Here is a 27,182-nt window from a genome sequence, read left to right on the forward strand (position 1 = left end):
GGCGCAAAGGCAGCCCCGGAGGAGCCTGGGAGGCAGGCTGGCGAACACACACGTGAGAGGCACCAGGGGCCATGGAGGAGAGAGTGGAGCCAGGGGAGAGACGCGGGAGGGCACGACTATTTCTCTCAGACAGGTGCCTGCCTCTGGGAGCCTCCGCTCCCAGGGAGCCCCCCTGGTCCACAGCCACACCGCACCCAGGGTCGCTGTCGCGCGGGACCCTGGAGGGCAAGGCTGCGGCTGCCACTTCTCTCTGAGGCCCAGGGTCTAGCCAGGCACAGAGCACCTGCCAAGTAAGTGCAACCCCTTAGATGCCTGGGGATACACGGTGCCTGGCTTCATGCTGGCCACGGACAGATTCCCAGGGGCTCATGGGCAGCCCCCCCAGGTCTGCATTGTGTGTGCTCCCCGCGCAGTCAGAGTGGCCTCACTGATGCACTCGTCCGAACACACAACACGCACACACGCACGCTGTTCTCGCCCGCCCTCTCCTGCAAAGTGAGCGCCTCCTGCCCTCTGGTGGCAGAGCAAGGAAGAGCAGGGGCTCCGGGGAAAGACCGCAATCCCAGGTCTGCGGCTGGCTAGCTCTACTCCTGCAAATCTGCTATTTAACTCAACTTTCTCCAAATACAATGGGATAGAGAGAACCCTGGCCCCATTCCCGCGGGGTCTTACTTAACATCGTGCGAACTTTGTTTTCCACCCCCCGACTCTATCTGGGTGGATCGTAACAGAAAAATAAAAAGTCGTAACTTTCTGGAAGGTGCCCCACGCTTCGGCCCAGGGGCCTGACTTGCGAGGCCCGTGCCGAGGACTGAGAAACGTAGCACGCTCCCAGTCACCGCCGCACGCGCTAAGGAGGGGTGCTCCTCATGAGAGGACGGGGCTTCTCCCGCCTTAACTGCAGACGCGGGCTCCAGGAGGGGCGACCTCATCCTTCATCATCTGCACCCTCAAACCGGGCCTCGCCTGTTGCTCACCCTTGTCCCCCTGGGCCCCGACGGCAGGAGCCGGCAAGGGGACGGCACTGCCCCCACCCCCGCCTGGAAGGCAGGCCTGGGCCGAGGTGTGTGATTGGGGACAGGCTGCCCGATTTCCTGAGCCTTCATATGGGGCCTATGGAAGCCACCTCTGCGGTGGGGACGCCCCTGCTGGGAGTTCTGAGCACAGGAGGCGGAGGCCGGGGGGGGGGGGGAGCGTCTCCCACCCCCCAGAGGGGCTCCGGAGTTTCTAGGCCGTAGCACCCACCTGGTAGGTCTCGATGGGCCTTGCCTCCATGTTAAGGTCCCAGACTTTGACCGTGAGGTAATCCCGGGTGAGCATGTATCGGCCACTGTGGCTGAACTTCACGTCCGACACGGAGGAGATGATTTCGGAGAAGAAGGAGCGGTTGCTGGGGTCCTCGGGCTCTTCGAACACTGTGGAGACAGAGAATCGATTGCCGTCACCGGGCCCCGCGGATCAGAATAACAGAAGACTCTGTTTCTGTCCTGGGCTCTCGCTGTATGGCCATTCATTCACTCATCAAGCCTGAGGCTAAATACCTGTCAGGCCGTGGCCCCGCACCGACCCTCCGAGGAGGGAAGGGGCAGCTTTCGGAACCACGTTTATTGAGCATTTACTCTCTGAGCCGGATTCTGCGCACAGCCCGTCCCGTGCATCACCTCGTCCAATCCCCTGATAAAACATCTGGTCGGTACCACTATCAGTCCCATTTCATGGCCGGGACAACTGAGGCATGGATGGCTAAAAACCACGCCCGAGGCACTGAGCTAGAAGAAAGTGGCCGAGTGGGGATTTGAACCCAGAGGGACACCAGCTGGGCCGCACTCTGCTGCCACCTACTGGCGTCTTGATGTTCTCGCATGTGCTGGGCAGCGTTGGGGAAGAGGCTGGGCCCTGCTTGTGGCCGGGGCCTCTGCTAACGGTGCACCGGGCACGGGGCACTCACGGCTGAGCCCCGCGGGCAGCCAGGTTTTGTCTGGCTGCTACGGGGATCGCGGCTACATCCAATCTGGCTGCCACAGATGAAGCCTGAGTCCCATCAGCCGCCCGCCACCCACCTCCCGGCATCTCAGACAAGGTGCTCCACGCAGGAAGTTGCTTCCCGGGCCCCTGAAGGCGACAGCTTGCCGCCCCTACTGGATGATCCGACTCTGGGACAGAGTGCACAGTGAGCGCCCCCCAGGCAACGTCCCCTCCCTGCTGCCCCTGAGGGCGGGGCCTTCGGGGCACACGGAGGTTCCCACCCAGCAGGACAGGTTCTTCGGGGCTCAGTCTACTGCTGGCTGCCCCACCAGTCTGCCCAGCAACACCCTCGCTGGCCAATCAGATCCCACAGTGGCCCTGGTGCTGGAGCAGGGTGGGGACCAGGCATTACCCGAGCGTCACCTTAGCTAACCGAGCCAACCAAGCATTATTAGCTCCTTAGGAGCTGGGCCACGGAAGGGCCCGGGATCACAGGGGAGGACAGAGTGGGAGGCCAGCACCTCTTTACCAGCCAGTCTGGAAGGATTTAGACATTTGACAACCTTTCTAGCTGTCCCCACGGACACCGGCTGAGTGGCCACTCTGTCTGCTGGCCCCTGAGTCCCCACACCTGGAACACGGAAGCAGAGAGCTGAGCACATGTCTCTGGAGGCTCACAAGAGTGCCCTCCCCGCCAGCCCCTCCCAGTCCCCAAATCCCATGTCCCACTTCCCAGGTCTGTTCCGGCCCCTTGTCCCCCCATCCGGGACCCCCGATCTCACTCCCGTTCCTGTCTTTCCCAGAAATGCAGCTCTTGCCAAAAGCTCCCTTCTGCACGGTGGCTGGAAACATTTCACGCCAGCCAGATGCTCTTGCGTCCGATGCATCCATTCATTCTCTCAGACACCCAGTCCACACCGAGCGCCCACCGTACGCCGGGCACTGTCTGAGACCCTGAGACGCCACAGAGAGCAGTGAGTCTCCCGGAACCAACATTCTCGCAGAGACGGGCAGTAAAACTACATGCTGCACCGTCAGGCGGTGATGAGGGCAGGGAAGAAAACTAAAGCAAGGAGACAGATGGATAGGAGCTGGTGATCTGGATGGACAGCGCCCAGGGGGAAAGAGCATCTGAGCAGAGATCTGAATGGAGTGAGGCAGAGAACAGTGTAGGTGCTGAGAGAGGAGGATTCCAGGCAGAAGGAACAGCATGTGCAAAGGGCCTGAGACAGGGACAAGTGGAAGGTCACATGGACGGAGAAAGGAGTGAGTGAGGCGCCGTGAGCCAGGGGAAGGAGTCGTCCCATAGACAATGAGGGCAGGAGAAAAAGACGGCATGGTGAGGTGTGGGTTTCTCCAGGATTCACCTCCCTACAGGGGCAAGGAGACCTCCTGGCACGTCACCTTTAACCTCTAAAACCTCTGAATTCTTATTTTATTTTATCTTATTTATTTTGAGAGAGAGAGAGCATGGGAGGGGCAGAGAGAGAGGGAGAGAGCGAATCCCAAGCAGGCTCCACACTGTCAACACAGAGCCTGATGTGGGGCTTGAACACCCAAACCCTGAGATCATTACCTGAGCCTGAAACCAAGAGTCAGATGCTTAACGGACTAAGCCACCCAGGCGCTCGTAAAACCTCTGAATTCTGATCCGCGTCTCACATAATCAATGTTTTGTGCCTCTGACACCTTCATTTCTGGCAGGGATAAGCATTTGTAAAATTTCAGCACTTAATTTCCTACTTGGAGTGCCGAGACTGTGTGTCTTCCTTAAATGAACAGGGGTATAAACCTGTATTTGAGAGGAGCAGGGCAGAGGGTTTCAGAGAAGAGGGACCCCAAACAATCAGCAGGGACCTAGGTGTCCCCCCGCCCCCATTCCTCCCCAGGTTCGAGGCAGGAAGCCCCTCTTGACTGAATTAGCATTTGTGCCCCGAAGGGTCGGAACAGAAGGGGAGTTATACAGGCATAAAACGGGGTTGGTCTCTTGCACCCCAACTTTGAGGGGCCCCTTGCACCCCATGCCCACTTTGGAGGTTTCTCCGGCCAATCCCCCAGGCTGGCCCAGCTCGCTTCGCCCCCCTGCCCCGCGCAGGGCGTCTGGCACGTCCTGTGGAGTAGGTGGGTGGGTGGGGCCCCAAATCAGAGGAGTGTCTACACAGAGCCATGGGCTGTGTCTCCTGCCAGCTTCAAGGAGCAAGACGCCACAAAGGTCAAAGGCTGGGCGGGCGCCCTAATCAATAGCTGAGAACAGAAACACCAAATGGCCCCGTGTAACCTCAGTTCTGGCCACACCGGGCATTTCTGAGGGCTTTCTAAGCACAAAAGGACCAGCGTTACACGTGATCAAGGGGAAGGGACACTGACAGGTCTTACCTAGGAGTCCTTTTTATTTTCCAAACACTTCTGATACCGCTATTCTTTTGTCAAAAGGTCACCGAGTGTCCCCACCCGCCCCTCCCCCCAACCACGGGCAAGCTGCACATCCCCCAGGGCATGGGTAACGGATAAGGCAGGGGGGGGGGTCTCCCTTCTAATTGATGGAGTCACAAAGGACATTTCACAGTAATTATTGCTGCCACGAGTTTAAAGAAACGCATCCCAGAGCCCCTGTCACTGAGACGGGATGAATCCCACCTCTCCCCCCCCCCCACGCCCTAATTATGTTCAGGTTGGAGGGCTCTGAATCCCCAGAAATCTCCTGTTTCTTTTGAATGATTTTTGCATAATTAAGGCTCTCGTGGTCCTGGCTGGTTCCCTGACAACCACATCCTCCTGTCTGGGTGCCCTACAGCATCGCCACGGTCACACGGTGGGGAGGGGCGAGAAGCACCCCCCCATGCCCCAAAGTGAGAAGAAGGGGCCCCCTGAGGATCCCAGCTCTAAGCACCTGTGCACCCAAGGAATGGGAAGGTGAAACCAGAGGTCAGTGCTGGCTTTCCTCTCCAGCCTCATACCCAGCGGACGGTGTTCCTCTCCTTTGTTTAATGTTTGTTTATTTTTGAGAGAGAGAGAGAGCACAGGTTGGGGAGGCAGAGAGAGAGGGAAAGAGAGAGAGGACGGGGACAGAGGATCTGAAGCGGGCTGACAGCAGCGAGCCTGACGCGGGGCTCGAACTCACGAGCTGTGAGATCATGACCTGAGCCGAGGTCGGACGCCCAACCGACTGAGCCACCCAGGCGCCCCACTGATGGTGTTCCACTTTTGCCTAAAGCCCTCCGTGGCTCCCAGTGCCCGCAGAATCAAGATTCAGGCTCCTACGGGTATCAGACAAGCTCCTTCCTCACCCGGGCTTCATGGGCCACCTGCTCCAGCCACCCTCCAGCCGCCTTTCCGCCAGGGCCCCAGGGCCTCGAAAAGGGTGAGGCAAGCAAGGTCCCTAGGGTAGCACACTAAGCAACCCCTTCCCAGGGTCACCCTAAATGACCTCTTTCGATGCCCTTCCCTGCCATCCCAGGCAACAGAGCACAGCAAAGTTCCGTGCGCCCTCAGGGAAGCCCCTTGACCTGTCCAAGCCCACGTTCCCTCACCTGGAGAACAAGCATGATGTGACCTCCGGAGGTCACCTAACTCAGTGAGGGACTGGAGGAGCTGCTCAGTAAAACTGGGTGGCGATTTTTATGGTAATTTTCCTCACTGTTTTCTCTCCTTGAAACTTCCTTTCCCATTTTTAGTCCTCGTCTTTCCTATCAACTCTTATACATCCTTCAGAACCCCAACTCAAATACCCTGTTCTATGCACAGCTTGTCCAGACAGATGCTTTCCAAAGAAATAAACTGCTCACCCTTGCTGCCTGCGCAGCCTGGACTACCCTCCTGTCTGGCATCAGCAGGGACGTGCGGTCACTTCGTGGGGCTGTGAGCTCTTGGGCCAGGGGTCCTTCCTCTCTGTCATTGGTCATCTGAGTGTCCCTGGCCAGCCTGGAGCTTCACTCAGAGCCCAGACCCACTCGCAGAGTGGACAGAACCTTCCATGCTGCCTCTTCTCTGTGCCTTTCCTGATGCCTTTCTTTCCCAGCCTGATACAATCCCCCCGCCCCTGACCCCCTACTTCCCTGGCCACCACCACCACCGGAAGCTAGAGGGTGTGCCTAGTGGGGAGGAACAGGGAGTCAATACAAGACAGTGGGCACAATGGATGCTCGCTGATGAAGAGCTGACAACTGTCATTTCCGGTTAAAAACCACCCCCTGCCCAGCGCCATTTGATGGACCCCAGTGGACAAAATAAAAGCCAACCCCCATGTGGCCCTGGCCCTGCGTGGTCTGCCCCCACCTCTCTGTCTTTGCACCTGTCAGCCTGCCTCTTCTCTCGCCCGCTGGGGGCCCTCAGCGCCCTTCTGCGGCTTCTCTTCCCAGGCTCAGTCCTTCAGAAACTTCCCCGGCTTCGATGCTGTCATTTCCTTGGCAGGTGGCTTCCCCACACCTCCCATCAGCCCCGCAAGGGCAGGAGCCCGCTCTCCACGCAGAGCCTGCTGTCCTCCCGGGCCCCCTCTTCCCATTCCACGGGGAGGCTCCACCCCTCCACCGGCAGGCTCCACCCCTCCACCGGCAGGCTCCACCCCTCCACCGTGCCACCCAGCTCAGAGCACCAGCCCGCCCCTGCGCCCGACCTCACCCCAGTTTATTCTCCACGCAGCAGCCAGAGGGATCCTGTCAGCACACAGCCAGGCCGGGTCGCTCCCTGCTCAAACGCCCTGTGGCTGCTGGCCCTTCAGGGTGAGCCCCAAGCTCTTGCCATGGTCTATAAAGTCCTCTTGCTGTGGTCCCTTCTCTAACCCTGCAGCTCTCTGACCCTCACGCCCACCTGCGCCCTGCGTTTTGCTCCTGCCTTTGCACTGGACGCTCCCTCTGTTGGAGACATTTGCCCTGGCTTTGCCCCCAGATACCTGCAGCCTCCCCAGCAGACGGTGGCTGGATCCGGACCTTCTACCCCATAAGCGTCCTTAGTTCTCAAGTTCTGAATCTCTGGGAAGACTGAGAAAGAACACAAGTCCATAGGCATGGGACTATCGGAGCCTCTATCCTAGCTCTACCTAGCTGTGTGACCTTGGGAAAACACCTTAACCTCTCTGTGCCACCCATGTGGTCAACAATAATGGCCCCTAGGGCTGCATAAGTTCCCTCATGTGGCAAAAGACTCTACAGATGTGACTACGTGAAGGGTCCTGAGCTACTGGGGTCATCCTGGATTCTCCGGGCGGGCCTGCTGTAACCACAGAGTCCTCGATCGAGAGAAGAAGAAGGTCAAGGCAGAAGGGGGAGATGGGATGATGGAGCAGAGGGTGGAGGGCCGCACTCTGGAGGTGCAGGAAGGGGCAAGAGCCAAGGGGTACGGTGGCTTCTAGCAGCCAGAGAAGTCAAGGAGACGGATTCTCCCCTGAACTCTCTGGAAGAAATGCAGCCCCACCCGAATTCTAGACCTCTGACCTCCAGAATTGCAAAAATATACGTTTGCATTGTTTTGTGCCGGTAAACTTGTGCTGATCTTTTTTTTAAATTTTTTTTTAACATTTATTATTGAGAGAGAGACACAGAGCGTGAGCAGAGTAGGGGGAGGGGGGGGGAGATATAGAATCTGAGGCAGGCTCCGGGCTCTGAGCTGTCAGCACGGAGCCCGACGCGGGGCTCGAACTCACGGACCGCGAGATCATGACCTGAGCCGAAGTCGGTCGCTCAACCGACTGAGCCCCCCAGGCGCCCCAACTTGTGCCGATTTCTTACCGCAGCACGGGAAACCCACAGGCTCGACGTCCTCATCTGTAAATGAACAGATGAGGGCCTCCGTCGTAGGGGGGCTCAGAGGATTTAATGAGACGTAAACCTAGAACGGCATCCAATGTGCAGGAAGCATCGGCAAACGTTGGCTGGGCTGTTGCTTCCCCAGCGCATCGCAGGGGTCCCGCGAGGGGCAGCGCCTGACACGATCGCCTGTTCCAGGGACTCCTGTGCCCCAGCGGAGCGCAGACCCTGTGCTGTCAAAAGCAGAAGTAACTGTCTATTTTGAGGCATCACGGAAGCTGTTTCCATGGTTACCCGGTCATACCGACCAGCAGACAAAAGACTTCCACTGCTTCGGAGAAAGACGTGAGGCTGTGGGCTGGGCAGCGGAGTGGCCTGAGGGCTCCAGCGCTGCCCCCGATGGAGGGCACTGCCCCTCCCTGTGCCTTGGTTTCCTCATCTGTCCAATGGCAGAAATAGCCATCTGCTTGTGGTCTGGGCTGCTCTCAGCCAGGAGAGGGAAAATCGCTGTGTCACCTGCTGGGAAGATGACGTCGTGACCCCTCATCTCTAGGTACCACTGTCAGCCATTCCTGAGTTTTGGGCCACAACTGGATGAACGGACAGAAGCGAGATCTAAAGGAAGGGACCTAATCTCTGGGTCACTTTGAAAACAACCATTTATAGGGCGCCTGGGTGGCTCAGTCGGTGGAGCGTCCGAGTCTTGATTTCGGCTCAGGTCACGATCTCGGGGTTGTGAGTTCGAGACCCGTGTCAGGCTCTGTGCTGACAGTCGAGCCTGCTTGGGACTCTCTCTTTCCCTCTCTCTTTGTCCCTCCCCCGTTCTCTCTCTCTCTCTCTCAAAATAAATAAATAAAAACGTAAAAAAAAAACCCAAACAAACCAGAATCTATTCCAATAGCAAACCTCTATAAACCAATAATCAAATGCACACACGAGTTTTACTAAGACTTCAAGGAGCAGATATTAAACGAACCGTTCCAGGCAAAGAAAGAGAGTGGCCCAGTTCATTTTCCAAGAGCCGAATAATCTTAGTAAAACTGAGCAAAGAGAGTGTAAGAAAAGACAGTTAAAGACCAACATCCCGTATGAACATTTAGGCAAAAAAAAAAAAAGCATAATTTTTGCCTTCATGCAAAACTGTCTCAGCAAGAGACATGGCCCCCAGGCCACGGGCCACCCAGGCACAGCAGGAGATCACGGCGGTCGGAAGCCACCACGTCCCTCCCTTCGTACCTCAGCCCTGCAGAAAACAGCTTTCGGGAACCTCGGTGTGATCTAGGGAGAGGCGGCCCTAAAGTTACGATGTTCACGGGGGCCCTCGGAGAAGAGGCAAGAAACACAAATGGAGACGGGCCATCGAAAATAAAGTTCTAGCCCCTGCACTCCTGAGTCTGTGGGCTGATTCACATGCAGGGCATACACCCCCAGGCGTGTGACGGCGACGTGCCCGGAATCTGCACACGCGTGCCTGCGCTCGGGAACCGTACAGGTGACGGCTGCCTAGGGGGGTGGCCGCCCGCTCAGACCCCGGGGAAGCCAGATGACAAAAGCCAAGGGGGACTGCGACTTCCACCTCCCGCCTGCCGTCATTCAAACAGCGTGGGGTGCCAAAGCTGTCTTCATGCTCCCCAGACACCAGCTCGCCTGCATGCACACACATCTCCTGGCTCAGAGTTGAAATCCAAGTTGAAACAAACACACAGACGGATGTAGAGAAGGACATGGTATCACTTTCTCAAGCCCAGGACTCAGGGACAATTTCTGGGCATATTTCATTCCCTTGTTTTTTCTGTGTCCTTTTTTTTTTTTTTTTTTTTTTTTTGTAAAATAGTCATTAGCTTTCTTTCTTGCCCCCACCAAATATTTTAACATAATCATTTCTGGGGCGCCTGGGCGGCTCAGTCGGTTGGGCGTCCGACTTCAGCTCAGGTCACGATCTCGCGGTCCGTGAGTTCGAGCCCCGCGTCGGGCTCTGGGCTGATGGCTCAGAGCCTGTAGCCTGCTTCCGAGTCTGTGTCTCCCTCTCTCTCTGCCCCTCCCCTGTTCATGTTGTGTCTCTCTCTGTCTCAAAAATAAATAAACATTAAAAATAATAATAAAAAAAAACATAATCATTTCCTCGTGTCATTACAAATCTAATGCCACATTCTAAACGACCAAACCACGGACGGCGTCGTCATTCCTCGTCATTTGCTCTGTTGGATGTTTACAATGTTTCCGAATTTGGCCCCTATGAAAAAGGCCGGGCCACAAGGCCTCAGCCCTCTTCCTTCCCATGGGGCCCACGTGGGCTCAGGCTGGGCCCAGAGGTGGACCCCAGACTCTTTTCTCTTCTCCAACCTCGTTCCGTGCCAGTCTGACCCAGAGTTGCACCCGGACAAATCTCCAGAGCACCTGTGGCCTGAGCCACACGCGGTGGGCATGAGGTGCTCAGGGCCATGCCCTCCAGGGTGCAGAACAATAACCGTTAGGGGGCACCTGGGAATATGGAACGTTACACGGCAAAGGGGAAATCAAGGCTGCCGGCCAGCTGACCTTCAGGTAGGGAGGGCTCCCTAAATTATCCAGGTGGGGCCCGATGTAATGACGAGGCTCCTTCAGTGTGCAAGGGGGGGGCAGGGGAGGCAGTCACGTGATGCAGCATGATTAAGAGCCCGTAGCCCCTGCTGGCTATGCAGACAGAGGGAGGGGCCACGAGCCAAGTGATGCAGGTGCCCCCAGGAGCTGGAGAAGGGAAGGTATGCATTTCCCCCGTGGAGCCTCCAGAAGGAACCGGCCTGTCGACACCTTGATTTTTTTGTCTGGTAAGACCCATGTCAGACTTTTGAACTGCAGAACCGTCAGAGAATAAATCTACATTGTTTTAAGCCACGGAGCCTGTGGTCGTCTGTTTTGGCCCTGGGCTGCTCTTCGGGGGCTGGGCACCGTCCACACTCACGCCCTGGGCGTCTTAGCTGGCCCCTGGGCTTCCCATCCGTCCGAACACTGTTGACTCCACACCTTTATCTGTGGCCGAGCTGCTGCCCCTGACTGCAGACCTCCGGCTGCCTTCCCGACAGCCCTCCCCGGGGCCCAATACGATCTCACACTTACTGGGTCCAAAACCCACCTGTCGGTCCTGTCTCTGCTCCCGGCCGCCCTGCCCCCCACCCCAGTGTCCTCACTGTCCGTCCAGGAAAGGGCCCCGCCTTCACCCGCTGCACAAACCAACCCTCGGACAGAGCTGCCGCGGTCCACACCGCACTCGGCAAAGCCCGCCAGCTCAGCCTTCCGAGAACGCCCAGGACGGGACCCGTCTCCACACCTTCGTCATCCCCCCCGGGGCTGCTTCTTCTCAGTGAGCCCCGGGCAGGGCCTCCTCCTGCCCCCACTTCCACGTCGACCCCTCTGAGGTTTCCTCCTTGCAAACACCTGTCTCGTGACTTCATGCCCGGCCCTCACCTCTCTGCTGCTTTCTCACCTCCCTTAAGACGAAACCGGATCCTTCCCCCGACCCACAGGCATCCTGAGTCACCTGCCTTGCGTGTCTCCCGGACCTCAGCTCCCGACACCCTTCCCCTTAGTCACCGCCCTCCGACAACGCTGGTGCCCTTCCATCTCGGAGCCTCTGCCCCTGAAGTGTCCCCCTTCTAGAACATTCTCCGCCCAGAGCTTGCGTGGCTCACTCTCCGGCACCTCGAGGAGTCTGTTCCGTTGTAACTTCCGGTGAGATGACCTCCCTGCGCCCTGCTCTTTGGGGGCTGTTGCTGATGTCCCTTACTACCTCCTGCCATTACACCATCCGGTGGTGAGTTCTTCGTCTGTTTGCTGGTTCCTGCCGTGCCGTCACAGCGGGACGTGTGTGCAGCATAGCAGGCAGTGTCCCCAGCTCTGCTCAGAGACGGACATCTGCTGTTCCCCCCGACCTGCGCTGGCCACTCAGCCCCCAGGAGGAGGAAGGCTCAGCGCCGGGGAGACGGTGTTCCTGGGGCCGAGTGTCTGCGGGGCGTGGATGTGCTCGGAGAACAGCAGTGTGGCGAGACGTAGGGACCCAGCCTGGCCAAGGCGTGGGGAGGGGCCACCCTCTCCGGCTCCCCCGGGAAACCAGGCTCCCGAGGGGAAGAGGTGACCCAGTCCCTCCTAACAGAACTCTAATGAAACCACCTCCAGAGGCTTACTGGTCACTCACTCCTTCTCTCACTCACTCACTCACTCATTCACTCATTCATTCATTTATTCATCCATTCACTTATTCATTCATTCATTCATTCATTCATTTATTCATTCATTCATTCATCCACTCAACAAGTGTTTATTCCCAGACACTGTTGAGGTAAATACAGAGATGAACCAAAGTCCCCACCCTCCTGACTGGGGTCCTGCCTGTCCCTGCCCCTCTGCTACCACTGCAAGGTCACCCAGGGAGGATACCATGGCCTGACCCCCTGATCCTCTCTGCCTTTAGGGGCCTCTGGGGAACCCAGCACCAAGCAGGCCAGGCTGGAGGTGACAGCACCAGCCAGGGCATCTCAGAGTCCTGGGTTCAGGTCCTGCTCTGCCACTTTTCACTTCGGGTGACCTTGGGCCCATCCCTGGAGCCTCAGCTCCCTCCTCTGTGCTGGACTCCGTCAGAGCTCATGTAAAGACGAGACGATGTGGGTAGAGAGCTGTCTGGGTGCCTGGCTCAGAGTATCCAAGGAGTGTCAGCCACTGTGTGGTCCTGGTGGTTGTCACATCGTGCTCCTCGGACCTTGTTCAGCCCCGGACCCCCACGGCACCCCCCCTGGCATCCCTCCTGGCATCCCCCCCGGCTGGCCCTGTCGGGGTTCCAGCCTGAGGAAGTGACCTTGTGGAGCACACAGGCTGCTGGGGTAGATGGCCCAGCCCACAGAAAGTTCTGCAGGCTGTGGCTAGTCTGTGAAAGGGAAGCTTTGGGAGCTCTGGGGACACAGAGAAGGGGCCTGAACCAATGTGGGGGGGGGTCAGCGAAGGCTTCCCAGAGGAGGTGCCAGCTGAGCAGGGTCCCACCTTAGCTTCTGGCTCCTGGCTCGCTCCCCGGCCCTGGTTTCAGCTGCCCGGTCCCTGGAAGCTGGGCAGCCCCAGCCTGTGCAGGGACTTGGAGGGCAGGGGGGGGGGGGCAAGACCAGGCTCCCCCTGCCAGCGGCACGACAGCAGCACGGAGCCCACGGGCCCCCAGCCCGCACCGTTCCCACCCGCCCCGGGCACAGCACCGCCGCCCCCACTGCCCACCGGGTCCCTGGGTGGAACGGGCACTTACGTTTGGAGTGCTTGTCACACAGGGCGGCCGCACGCATGTCGCAGAGACGCAGGGAGCCCTTGCTGCTGCTGTAGACGAAGAGGTTGCAGTGGTGGGGGTGGAACTCAGACGCCGTGATCACCTCCGTGAGGTCCTCCATGTTGGCGGGCTTGATGTCCACGATGTCTGGCCCCATCAAGGAGAGGCCAGAGAAGGGAGGGGACTGCCGCCGCCCTGCCTTCCCACGTGCCCCGCACCTGAGCGGCCTCCCCCTTCCCAAGACCCCTGGACGAAGCCCCGGCCCCAGACAGCCTCTGAGCTGCACACCTGCACATCCGACCGCCCGCCGGCTGCCTTTCTGGGTGCCGTCCAACTGTCCCTGCAGGCTGGACCCACTGCCTCCCACCCGACCTGTGCCCTGTCCCCAGCCAGCACCCACCAGCCCACCCGGCCTCCCCTCCATCCCCCACACCAGGTGCCCAGGAGAAGGCAGGGCGCGTTTGAGGGCCTAGTACGTGCAGGGCTCCTGCTGCGCAATGGCAGTGCTCCCGCCACTCGGTGCTCCCAGCTCCTGGAGCTGGGGGTGCGGCACCTTTTGGATCCCCTCCCCCACCCCCGCAGCCGCTCCCCTTCTGTCCACAGCATCAAGGTTCTCCTTTGGGGAAAAGGCTCTCTCCTTGCTGGGTTCTCAGCGCTGATCTGTGTCCTCTCCACTCACAATCACCATGAGGGACGAGCACATGGCCTCAGAGGGGCCGACGGAGGGACTCCATGACCCCTGGATGACTAGATACGGGAGCCAATTCATCCATTTTCTGTCTGGGACCAAGAATTCTGTTGCTTGCAGAGGAAATACCCCTGACTGATACTCTGGAGCCCAGAGAGGGTGAGCAACTTGTCCAGGATGGCTCAGCAGCGAGGGGTAAGGCTGAGTTTCCATCCACTCCTCGTGGCCTACAATAGCAAATCCGAACCCCTCGGTGTAGCATTCAAGGCCTGGCACTCCCACCCCCACCTCCACCACCCTCTATCTCTTCAGCTTCAGATCCCACTAGTCGCTCGGCCCTAAAGGTACTTTCGTCTCTGACAGCGATACCCTGGTCTCTGACTCCCCAGCCCTGTGCGGGGCTCTGCCCAGGCCGTTCCCTTTGGCTGAAATGCCCTCTCCTCCCCCTGCATCTGTGTGTGGGCCCTGGAATCAGAGTCTGGGGTTTGAGTCCCAGCTCTGCCACCTGTTGCCTGTGCAATCAAGGGGGAAGTTCCTTAGCTCTTCGTGCCTCGGTTTCCTCTTCTGTAAAATGGATCGACAGGGCTAACACAGTCTTGCTGTGAAAATTAGAAGCGGCAAATCCCCTTGCTCACTGTTTTATACATCACAGAGCTCAGTGAATATCGGCTGCCATTATTATCTTTTATTGTCTGGAAAGAATGGGATGGAAACTCTGAGACGCCTCCTGCCATCAGCTCTCCCTGCCCCTCCTGCCAAAGCCTCAAGAAGAGAGACATTTCCTGACTTGTGTAAACACGAGAGTTCATAAAACGTCCGAAAGAATGCTGAATCTGTGTGACCAGAGGCACTGAGGAGGGTGTGTGTGCTCACGCTATTGTGTGCTCAAATATTGCTTCAGGAAGCCCATCATTAACCAGACACTCAGAATCGCATAAAAATATCGAGAGGAGGGAAAAGGAGCCTGGGCTGCGAAAAACCGCGGTTTTCTCGTACGATAAACAGCAGAGAGTAAATCACGGAAAATGAGACTGAACCGTAAGAGAGAAAAAGCCAAGACTGAATTCTCTCTGCAGAACTCGGGCCACAAACATCAAAGGAGGGACACCAAAGTGGCCAGGGCTCCAAGGAACGCCGGCCGGCCTGGAGTCCCGGGGGGGCCACTCATCAGGGGACACGTGTTTACTCCGCGTTTCACGGAGAGATGACTTCCGGGGGAATAGGACTCAGCGGGATATGGTGAAATACCTTGCCTGTTTCGGCTTCCCGTCAGAGCGGGGGGAGGGGGAGGGGACGGGGGGACCTGTCCATCCGCCCGATGGCACTCGGCGCAGCCGGCTCCCTTATCGCTTTCCCGAAGGATGGAGGGCAGAAGTGACAGGTGCCATGCGTCATTCCCAGGCTGGAGCTCTGAGAGCCAGCACGCGGTGTGCATGACACTTTGCCATCTGCTGTGGGACCCGCGCCTCGGGTCACCTGCTATGAAATCCCCCTCGGCTATTCCAAGCCTCAGAGACTTTCAGATCACCTGTCCCTGCACACAACCCACCCTCCTGACCCCCTCAGCGTCCAAACCCAATTCACTTTCCCACCTCGAGATGTTCTAGAACGCACCTCAATGGACGAGGAGCAGAGGCGTGACGTCCGAACCCCGGACGTGGATCGCTCTGCCTCCACAACGACCAAAACTCTGACGCACGCAACGACCCCTGTCGCCCAGTTTACGACTGTCGTTCATTGTGAGTCACGGCATGAGCTCAGAAGCCGTCCGCCCACATTTACCAGATGTCTGGCTCATGGAGACTGAGGCTGGTGTTTATGAGACTTTTCACAGAGACGGCCAGGCTGGGAAGCTGTGCGCACTGGTGTCCAGAAAACGCAGTGGGAGGGCCCGGAAGCCTCCTCTCCCAGCCCCCACGTGCCGCTCCCAGACTCACGCGGGGCTCAAGGCCAAGCAAATGGGTGTGGCCTCTTTGCTGGATTCCAGAGTGCACGCTTCCCGTGACCCCATCATGCTTAACCACTCGTGACAGCCTCATGACAACAGTCGTTAGAAACAGGTACGAGGCGTGATGGCTTTTAGAAGTACACGGGGGCACAATCAGGTCTGCAGCGAACAGGCCTGAACCAGGTGACACGGAGCTGGCCGAGGGTGACGCGCGGGGACCAAGGGTCCTGTGTGTGGGCTCGGGAGACAGAGCCTCCAATGCCCGGGTCCCACTCACAGCCCAGGACTTACAGCCCAAGCATCACTCCGGAAATCTCTTGCTGTTTCAAACAAAGGGCTCTGGATACAGCGGGTGCCAGGGAAAGACGGATGTGAAACACATTCCCGCACGACCCGGGCGGAGGAAGACCAAGCCACAGTGGCAGCGAATGTGCTGGGGCCCCCGCAGGGCAAGGGGTCCTTGAGGCCGGGCAGGGGGTCCCGCGCCTCTGCATCCCAGGGCCAGAGCCATGCCTGCATGTCAAGGACAGCACGGCATCCTTCGGGGCATGGCCACCCAGCCTGATCCCCTGCGATCAGCCTCTCCAAGACCTCCTGCTGAGCCCGCCACAGGACCCGCCCTGCACCTGCCACCTGGCTCCTCCCGGGTGCAGGCGGGTGTGTGAAAGGATTAATTGCCGAGTGGGGCTGTCACTGTGGAACTCCTTCATCACATCACAAAGCCGGGCCTGAACTATACCCCGAACGGAACGCACAGCGCAAACGCTCCCCCTTGACTCACACCCATGTGGCCTTGTGCACGTGGACTGTGAGACATTTGGTCCAAACGTGACCTGATGTGGGGGCTTTGACTCTGGCAGGCCCTGTGCTGGGTCAGAAGCCGGGGGCCCCAGGCTGAGCATCCGGTCTCAGCTCTCTCTCGGATGCTCAGGGCCGCACGCAAACGTCACTTACAGTCCTCAAGCCTCAGCGTCCCCCATTTGCGAAATGAGAGGTTGGGCATGATCCCGGAGCACCCTCTCATTTGGAGGACTGACCCCCAGGTGGCCTCTCCCCCATTTCACGGGCAGCTGCATGAATCCCACACGTACGCGGCACCTCACGAGGTTTACGGCAAACCGGCCTCCCTGGGGAATGAGCGTAATTAGACTCATCAGCAAGCCCCACCCCCTGGCAAAGCCGGATGAATTATTCATGTTCTGTTTTCCATATACCTGTGCTCCAACTGTGTGATGGGCGTGCATTTAAACTCCAGTCACACCTTGGCAACTAAGTTTGCTGACCAGGTAGGTGGAGAGAGGAGCAGGTCATGGAGGGAGGAGGAGGAGGAGGAGGAGGAGAAGAGGAGGAGGAGGAAGAGGAAGAGGGAAGGTGAACCTGCTCGATGCCACACCCCGCAACTGAGCACCAGGTACTTTTCCAGGAAGGCGTGAGGCCACCAGGGGCTGGGAGAGGCAGGAGGGAGCCTCCAGAGGGAGCACAGCCCTCCCAGCACCTTGACTGCAAACTTCTGGCCTCGAGAACTGAGAGTAGATTTCTGTTGTAAGCCCCACCCCACCCCCACCCCGCCAGTTTGTGGAAATTTGTTCTGACATCCACGGGAAACTCATGCTTCCCGGAGCTGGGGAGCAGTGGCCCGGCCATTGCACGAGTACCACAGACATCTCGTCATGCTTATTTGTTCACTGCCCAGCTGCCCAGCGAGGGCAGGGCCCTGTCTGGATCGCTGCTGCACCTTCGGTGCCTAGAGGAGTGTCCGGCACATGGCAGGTGCCCAGTGAACAGCCGCTGGAGTCAATGAACCAACCAGCCCGTCTCAGGCCCCTCCAATCCAGGCTGGGGGTGGGTACAGGAAGTGTCAAACCCTCTCAAGGGGAAGAAGCCCTTCACGTGGAGATGAACAGTAGGGCTCAGGGAGACTCCAGGCCAGGGGAGTGGTGGTGGAGGGGTCCTTTAAGGAGGGGACTGGCACGGGGCACCTGGGTGGCTCAGTCGGTTGAGCGTCTGACTTCGGCTCAGGTCACGATCTCATGGTTTGGGAGTTCAAGCCCCACGTCGGGCTCTGTGCTGACAGCTCGGAGCCTGGAACCTGCTTTGGATTCTGTGTCTCCCTCTCTCTCTGCCCCTCCCCTGCTCGTGCTCTGTCTCTCTCTCTCACAGAAATAAATAACTCCAGCCCAGCTTCACGTCTGTGTCCTGCTCAAACCTCTCCACCGGTGAATGGGGTGTACCCCAGCCCGTGGACGAGGAAATAGAGGCTCAGCAAGGAAGAGCCACTCTCTGGGGACTCGGCAGAGGCGGGGGGCGGGCAGCCTGGGACTGAGTCGGATTCCAGAGCTGGCAATACACCCACTGTGTGATGGGGCAAAGCAGAGCGGGGGTGAGAAGCATAAACCCTGGCCCCTGACCGCCTGGGTGGGCATGGAGGGGCCAGCGCCCCCTGGAGGAGGAGGTCTCTGGCTCCTTGAAGCCTTTGGCTCCTGCCCCCATGTCAAACGATGAATCCCTCTTCCTTCAGGGCCCAAGTGTGACTGGGTGTGTTGCTCTAGATCCAGGGCAGGAAATGTCTGTAAGAGGCCAGACAGTAAACATTTTAGGAATAGGAGCCATAAGATCTCACCTCGATACTCAACCCTCCTGCTCTATCGGGGTCACAGACAGCATGTAAATGAATGGGAGTGGCCGAGAGCCCATAAAACTTTATGAACGGGTGGATTTGGCCCCCAGGGCTGTTCTCTGCTGGCCCAGGGCCAAGAAGAAGGACCGCGATCTTGCTTTTGTAGCAGGAACCTTCCCTCTTGATCCCCACACAGGACCAGTGTGTAAAACAGCCTCACTGGCCTGGCTCCTCCCCCAGCATGAGGATGTCCTCCGGCGCCTGGCACAGCCCTGTGAGCTCTGGCCCTTGCCTGGGGGGTGTCGGCGGAGCTCAGAAAACAGGCCCGTTTGTCCCGCCCTACAGCAAAGTCTGTAGCTCTTACTGCCAAGGACACCGGCATCTAATCCAGGCAGGCCTTCTGCTGAGTCATCGGGTTTGCAGAGATTTTTATAGAAACTCCTTTATCTCCTGCTGCCAAAGGCACGGTCTGATGGCCTGAAGCCAGGCAGGGTCACATCAGCGTGGAGAACCGTTTGCAGCCCTCGGTGCCCAGAGCTGCAACGCCAGGAGGCCCCACACAGAGAGCCTCTGACATGTCGGGGAGAAGGTCACTCCACCTCCAGCGGCCCTCCTTCTTCCGATCTTGGTCTCTCCCACCTGTGCAGGGTGTGGGCACAGGCACAAAGCGCCACACTCCTCCACCGGCCATAAGATGAGTCCGGCACATGAAATGAATAAACGTCACTGATTTGTTTGAGGAGGAGCTCAAGGGAGAAACAGATATGAAAACCATCCCATCGACATCAGAGAAGGACACAAATATTCACTAATATCGGGACAGGCTTCGGCGGCAAGGTCACAAAAAATGGCTCTATGAAGACGCAGCAACTAACTGAGCTTGGAGACACTGTCACAGCCTCAGAGAGCTGTGGAGGGCAGCCCCCGGCCCTGCACCCACGGGCCAGGCACCTCGCATCCCTGTGGGAAAGACCGCCCACCCTCCACTCCCACGAAGGAGGCCAGGGCAGGGAGTGGCTTGTGCAGGGCCACCACGTGTGGAGCATGGGTGAGCGGGGACAGAGTCCTGGCTTCCTAACTCCCAGGCGGTACTTCTCCCCGCGTGCCCTCTGTTCTGGACTAAGTGCATCCCCACCCAATACACAACCGCAGGGCCCTGCTGCTGGGGCACACTGGACTGGCCCGTGACCCTGCAAGGTGGGTGCCAACAGCGTGGGTGGGGGAGTTCAGTAATGAGAAAGATGCAGCCTTGGGCTCCATTGATTTAACTGAGCAAAGCATGGTTTATCTAGATGTCTCTGCGGGAACAGGCAATCAGGATGGGGGAGGCGGTTCCCATGGTGACTGAGCAGCTAGCGAGTGAGGACAGAGGCAGTTCTGCCAAGGACCACGCCACGAGAAGCCTCCCTGACAGGCTCTCCAGGGACACTGGGTGTGCAGGTGCCCCAGAAGGCCTCCTGCATACGGACACAGTCCTGTTGGGGCACAGCCAGCAGAGCTGATTTTTTTCAGAAGATTTTCTCCAAGAGATGCCCTAGCTACAAAGATGAGCCATGAGCACTCTGGCCAAACCACGTCAGATTCTGTACGAGGTTCCTGGCAACCTTTGCCTCTGTATGAATTTGCTCGGGCTGCCACAGCGGATGTCATAGATGAGTGGCTTAAACCCACCCTAGCAGACTTGTTTTGCCTTAATCACCCATTTAAGGGCCAAATGCAATCCCATTATGAAGTCCTGGGGTTAGGACTTCGGACATCAACATATGCATTTTGGTGGGACACAATTCAGCCCATGACAGCCTCTTCCCTTCTCTTCTTGGAAACTTACTGTGATGGTGTGATCCTGCTCAGAGAGAAGAGCCTGATCGCCGGAGCCATACAGGGCCATGGAGAGAGGGGGATTCTGGGTAAACGTTCACTGTACAAGCCCACTGAAACCCTTGTAGGTCTTCTCCATGTGCTGAGCCAGTCTGCACACTTCTACCACAAGCCAGCTTATGTCCTTCCCAAGTACTTGGACAGGGAGAGAGCACTCAGTTCTGAGTCACAAAGACTGGGACTTGACAGGCCAGCTCCACCGTAAACAGCTGTGTGACCTCCAGAAACCTTCTCAACCTCTCTGCACCCTGCTTTTCTCATCTGTAGAATGCACTGATAAAATCTGTTTTGCAGGGCTACAATGAAGATTTAATGAGATGCCGTAAGTCAGAGGCCCTAGCAATTAAAATAAAATAAATAAAATAAAGTAATGTGGAGATACGTGTGTTTTTTTAAAAGGCCCCAGCGCAAGGTTAGTACCTTTAGCAATAATTAAAGTTTATCAAATCAGAATCATAGGCTTTCTCTTCCTCTGGAAAAACACAAAATTAAGCTGGTTGCCAGGCGTGCAATAATGGACCCCCCCCCCAAGAAAACAAGGACTTGGGGGTCTGTGCTGAATTGCATGCCTTGGCTCCTAAGAGCTGAGACAGAAACCCTAGGCAAGACAGTGCTGGGACACACACCCGGGTGGCCAAGAAAGGGCAAACTGGAGCCCATCCTGACCTCCTCTCCCAGGGCTTCTAACCCAGCAGTGACACCAGAGAGACCCACGATACTCCCCCAGGAGAGACACACAGGGTGTACGGGATAGGATTTTTGGCAAGGCCCTGAGCTGGTGTGGAGATTCGGGGAGCCAAAGGCATCAAGCCGAGGACTGAGAAGAGTAGGATCATCCGAGGGAAAGCGGGGGAGTTCCACATGAGACAGAGGCATAAGGCTGAGGAGCTGTGACACAGCAGCCAGCTGGAGCCCCAATGCGGGGAGAGGGTGGGAGACGGGGCTCCAGACTGTGGTCAAGGGGGTTTTAATCAGGAGCGTGTCACAGAAATGCCATGGAGGCCTTTCAGGAGGGATCAGAAGCACGGCAGAGTCTCACGTCCCCACGATTAGAGAGTATGTTAGAAACCTACAGCTGTTGGGACACCTGGGTGGCTCAGTGGTTTAAGTGTCCAACTCTTGATCGAGTCAGGTCATGATCTCATGATTCGTGAGTTCAAGCCCCACATCGGGCTCCGCGCTGACAGCGTGGAGCTTGCTTGGGGCTCCCTCTCTCCCTCTCTCTGCTCCTCTCTCTCTCTCTCTCTCAAAAATAAATAAACTTAAAAAAAATAAAAAGAAACTACAGCTATGGCCTGCGCACTCAGCCACCTGTGTCACCTCTGCCACCAAGCAACCCCTACTCTGTCCTGCAGTGCGGTGAAAAGCACCTGCTCTCCCTTAGGACCCAAGAAAAGAGCCGGGAAACATCATTGTACTGATGGGGCTGGACGGGCCACGGGCAAGTGCACCCACTTCTCCGAGCCCATCTCCACACCCACAAAATGGAAGGAATGACAGCAACACAGGCGAGTCGCTCTAAGGGTTTAAGGCACAAGTGCCTGCAGATCGAAGGTGGAGTAACGGTGGCTGCTCTGGGGTTGTCACTATCATGACTGAGAGGCAGTGTGGCATGACAGTGAAGTGCATAGGTTCTGCATCCAGAGGCCCCAAGTCTGAATCCTAGGCCCTGACACTTCCCAGCTGGGTAACTCTGGGTAATTACTTAACCTTCCTGTGGCTCACTTTCTGCGTCTGCAAAAGGGGGATGTCAATAATGCCTACTCCACAGTGTTGTCAGGAGGATTAAATAGATTAATACGTGCAATGTGCTTAGAGCACTGTTTGCACAGAGTAAGTGTTCAGTAAGAGGTGACGGTGGTGTGCGAGGTGGTGAGGAAGATGATGCTCTGGCGGACAACGGAGTCAGCACCACGGACAGCTGCACGAGAGCTGGGTTCCGGGTCAGCACCATGGACAGGTCCGTGGGCGCTCAGCTCAGGGTCAGCACCAAGGACAGCTGCACCGGGGCTGAGCCCCTGGGAAGCCTGGCCTTTGCTGAGCCCCCAAAACAGTGGTGTGCTAATAGCTTAACGACATGCTTCCTGGGTGGAAACTGATTTGGGGGATTCAGACTCAAGCACTTCTGAGCAGATGCTCCTGTTCCTTCTCTGCAGAGTGGTACTAGGGGAGGATGGAAGAAGGGAGCCTGTAGGGTGCCTGACAGCAGGTCAGGGCCAGGGTGGGCTGTCTACAGTACATCAGGCCCTGTGCTCTCCAGCCATTCTACCCTGACAGCCCCCAGCACAGGAGTCACACTCCACTGAACTGACAAGAAAAGCAAGGCTGAGGAAGGCTAAGTGACTGGCAGGGTGGCCAGTGAGTGAGGCAGGCTGGGTGCCAAGCTCCAGGTTTTTCGTTAATCACAGACCCTGGCACGTTGGAGGGGCCTCGGCCAGTCCCTTCCTTTGCTCTCAGCATGGGGAACACTCCCACCCCACAGGCAGCAGTGTGCTGACCGAGGTTTGGAGCCTTTACCCCTAATTATTGCCACACCATCCCACCTAGCTTCAGGACCTGCTCTATAAATGGCAATTAGGAATTTGTTCCAGACCAAGGCTTGGTGCAGTGCCAGATTCCACCATGAGAAATCGCTCAGAGGGGAGAAAAATCAATTGAACCATCTTCACAGTTCTCCGAGTGCTAAAAATAAAGCAGAGGCCCATCAGCTGAGACCCTCTGTGCAATCTGTTACCTTTAAGAAGCATCAAGCTCAAGAAAAATCGCTCAGAGCTGCCTAACTGTCTCAAATGTTGGTATTAAAGGACGTGAGAGGTTGTTTAAAACAGATGTGGGCACAGTGCTGGACTAAAAAAGGGGCTTTGACAACCAGAAACAATGCAGGGATTTTATGAGAACCAGCCTTAAATATCTGAGGATCTGTTGTTCAGGAGGGAAATACTGGCCCCCTGCTGGGCCCCGAGTAGTACCAGGCCTTTCGTGTGCGTGATTTCTTCATTCCTTACAAATATTCTTAGGATAAGGAACGTGGCCCATTTTACATTGGTGGAAATTGGTGGCCAAGGGGGTTAAACAAGGAATCTGAGCGCAGGTCTGCCAGACCCCAGAGCCCAGACCACTGCTCTTTAGTGTTCAGGATCTCTGAGGCCCCTGGAGCCCAGATTCACAAGGAGGTGTCTACATCCCTAAGACCAGATGGAGACTGGAACTCCTCCGTCCAAAGTCACCATGTACGACCATTCATAAGCACCTGCTATGTGCTGGACCCTGCATTATACATGGGGATACAGAGAGGGCTAAGACTGGGTGCACTGAATCTTGAGGGTTTCACCAGAAAATAGAAGAGGTGGTCATATTAAGAGACGAGGAAAGCCCAGTGTGACCAGGAAGTGTGGGCCCGGAGGGGCTCTGATAGCCCAGGAGGGGTGCAGAGTAGACAGACCAGAGGGGGCTATGGGTGACACTTATGGCCACATGGCAGCCAGCCAGGCTGAGAGGGAGCAAGAATGATCCCGGGAAGGACCAGCAGAAGACAGAGCACCCCCTCTCTTAAACCCCTCCCATAACATTAAGGGAAACCCAATGGCCTGAAGGTGTACATAAGCCTGATACACAGGAGCCTGGGGAGGTGGGCGGGGGCTGGTTATGAAGAGCCCTAGGGCACCGATGAAGGATTTCGACTTTTTCCAGAAGCTGACGGGAACCACTGAGCTTTAAGCAGGGGCCTGATGAGGTCAGATCAGAGGTTCTGATGAGCAACTCTTACAGCTCTGCGGAGGGCCGGCTGGCTGGGCAACGTGGGATCCGGGCAACAGGCCAAGCAGGAATGGTCCGGCCCCAGTGGGGCCTTTGGCAGAGAAGGAGAGGAGGGCATGATTCCAGAGCCGTCCAGGGGGGAAGCAGAAAGGGCTTGGCACCTCTTTCTAGCTTGTGGGTGAGGGAGAGGAAGGAGACGCTGCATCACGCGTGTGCCTGGCACACAGAGGGGCTCAGTAAGCACCAGGCCCCCCACCCTCTGCTCAGAATGACCAGTGCTCAAATTAGCAGAGGAAGGGGCCTCGGAGTGAGCTTTCTTACCACCTTTTCTCACCGGTCAAAACGACACCCACCATTTCTGCCTTATTCAAGAAGTTTTCCCGTCTCTTAAAACCTTCACTACAAAGCAATTCTGCTTAGACTGAAGGTGTTACATTCCGACTTGCAGAGGGGGTACCACAGCAGCAAACTTCCAGTGGCCTTGACATTGAACAGCAGTGTCAGGGCAAGGCAAGGCACCAGAGGGCGAGAGTCGAAGGAATGGGAAGCCCCAGGCGCCGAAGCCCCCAGGAGTTACGGGCACAAGAGGGGTGTCCAGATTCGGAGCAACTCCCCAGCTCAGCAGGCCTTGCCGGCCTCCTCCCGCGGTGGAAATGAAACACCTTTTCTAATCACTCGGCCGCGTAAGAACCTATCATCACACCCGCAGCTGACAGACCTGACCTTCCCCGCCAGGGAGGCCGACCTCCACGGGGCGGGCGCCGGTCTCTGCTCCGGGCCCCCGTGTCCTGTCGCTCTGGTGGCCAAAACAGCAGCGGGCCACAGGGAGCGACGTACAGCGTGGTTCCCTGATGAATCGGTCTGAACGGGAGGTTTCCACAACCACCCACCCCTGGAGACTCCACTCCACTCCTCTGTCTGCCTCCAGGGTACTGTTTCCACAGGTGGGGGCTGCCCGGGGCCCAGCTCTGCAGGACGCACACTCCTCCACCTCAAGGCACGGGCCCGTCTTTATATTCCGATCAGCCAGTTCACCTTCACAAAATTAAGAGGCAGCACACACGTCTAACGTGCCGTTATGTGGCAGGACCTGCAGCCAGGGAAGACTCCTGGGTCCCCAGGGGGACCCCCCAATGACGCGTGCTCCTCTCTGGTCACTAGCCGTCTCCTCCTCACCTGGCCTAGACCTTAGGGTCAGTCGTCGTTTTTGCCATTGCCTGCAAGGCACCCTCACTTGGCCAAACAACCGCCCCGGCTCACGCAGCCCCCACCCAGCCCACACCCGCGGCCACGCAGGTAGACAGGGCTCTACACAATGCACACTGCCGCGCCCCGTGGGCTCACAGTACTTGTCCGCTGCTTGCATGGACACGCTGGGTTTGTCACTTGTTCCTTATATTAATGGTTTATTGTCTGCTGGCTCCAGGGGGGCAGGGGACTTTGTCTAGCTAATTCAAACGTCTGGCACAAGTAGGTACTCAGCAAATACAGCCGTGAATGGTGTGCTCTCCAACACGCGGACAGGGCGCAATCTGTGTGTTTAAATAGGGCAAGGAGGCACGGCCGCCAGTGAGGACTCAGGACAACTGGGCCTGCAGTCCTGTGGCGGATCAACCCTCTTCTCTTACTCACAACTAGCCTGTTCCAACGTCCTGTGGCCACGTTGGTCCAAAAGACAGTCACGATAGGGCCTCCTGCCTCACTACTCCACGGACTCCTGCTCATGGCCGTGACGCTGCCGGCCCATCGCCGTCTCTCCCTGGATCTCCCCGCTGGGCTCCTGGCCTCCAGGCTTGCCCGCTGGAATCCAGTCCACCCACGGCACACACACGCAGCCCAGGAAGCCCCCCGGGCTGAGCAGTGCTGCCCCTGCCCCATGCTTACAGTGCAGCGAGGAGAGGGGCAGGCACAGCCTTCCCAGCACAGATTCACACACTGAGAAAGCCATTTCCAATCCATTTGATGGAGAAGGGAGAAAGCCTCCATTCCATGCTGCTATGCTCTGGCTTCAAGCACGTTTTCATCTCCATCCTTGACTGAGAACCGGCCTCCAACAGAGGCTGCATGCACCGTCCAGCTCGGCCGCCACGGGTGGCTGTTCAACTTGAAATCCGAATTCATTGAAACAAAACTAAATAAAAAGCTCCGTTCCGTGGTCAACCTAGCCACATTTTAGGCGCTGCCCCAGCACACACAGCCGGCAGCTACCTACCAGCCTGCCCAGAGCTGGGATATTTGCACTATCACAGGAAGTTGCACTGGCCGGGGCGGAGGGACGATTTTATTCCCGCTGTCCTGTTCTCATAGCATTTGTCTTCACCGTTTCATCCCGCTTGTGATAGGTCATAGGTTTTATTTTCACTTATGGCAGCCGCATTTAGAACGCGTTAATTTAGACAAAAAGACAAAAAAGAAAGCAACTTGATTTAAAGGAAATTAACAGAGGGGCACCTGGGTGGCTCCATTGGTGGAGCGTCTGAGTCTTGATTTCGGCTCAGGTCACGATCCCAGGGTCGTGGGATCGAGCCCCGAGCTGGGCTCTGTGCCGAGCAAGATTCTCTCTCTGCTCCTCCCCTGCTCACGCGCTCTCTCTCTCTCTCTAATAAAAAAAATTTTTTTTTTAAGAAAATGAATAGAAACTAGAAACATCGGGAAAATGAAGGAACACAGACACAGGAGCAGGCGTGAGGGGGTTTCTGGAACCACTGACATTAGGAGCCCGGCCCCTCCCAGCATCCTCACCCTGCCATGCCCACCAAAGCAGCGCAATGTCCCTGACGCGGAAGGAGGCCCCCACCGGCAGGGCTGAGTTCTTCCATTGCCTCTGTGTCCCGGGGCTTGCAAGGAGCCCAGGCCAGAGGAGGCACCAGGCCTTAATGGCTGAATGAATGAATGATACACTAGCCCTCACACGGCTTCAGGGCTTTACAGGTTTTAAGGGCTGTGGGCATTCACAACGCTACCGAATCTTCATAGCAGCCCGGGAGTGGAAACCAGGAGGGTGGCTGCAGCGGGCAGCCCAAGGGTAGGCCAAGCCGCCTGGGGCCAGGCCTCGGCGGCCTGAGCACGAGTCCCAGCTCTGCCCCCGTCAGCCCAGCCCCCCGTCTCCCGGAACCTCTCTTTCCTCATCTGCAAAACGGGCTGATGATGCGTAACCGCTTCGCGGCTTTCATGCTAACACACACACCAGGTGAGCTCACGACGGCAAACAGCTCCGTGCACCGCACGGCGCTGGGAGGAAGCACCTAGGACGGCCCCCTGCAGGTACACGCGAGTCCCACGCCCACCCCGTGTGCAGACCTGGGGCTCCC

General features: G+C 57.4%; 1 protein-coding gene across 3 annotated transcripts in view; it reads right to left on the reverse strand.

Moving 5' to 3' along the window:
• PPP2R2C (protein phosphatase 2 regulatory subunit Bgamma) overlaps positions 1–27,182 on the reverse strand; it is a 138,909-nt gene that overhangs the window by 14,026 nt on the left and 97,701 nt on the right. For all 3 annotated transcript variants that reach the window (XM_023253331.2, XM_023253332.2, XM_019829791.3), the window contains exons 6-7: positions 12,967–13,131; positions 1,246–1,415 (exon numbers count right to left, since the gene is read on the reverse strand). In XM_023253331.2, the coding sequence (XP_023109099.1) occupies positions 1,246–1,415; positions 12,967–13,131 (335 nt within the window). The remainder of the gene's footprint in view (positions 1–1,245; positions 1,416–12,966; positions 13,132–27,182) is intronic.

Source organism: Felis catus, chromosome B1 (genome assembly GCF_018350175.1).
Source record: "Felis catus isolate Fca126 chromosome B1, F.catus_Fca126_mat1.0, whole genome shotgun sequence".
Taxonomy (NCBI): Eukaryota; Metazoa; Chordata; class Mammalia; order Carnivora; family Felidae; genus Felis; species Felis catus.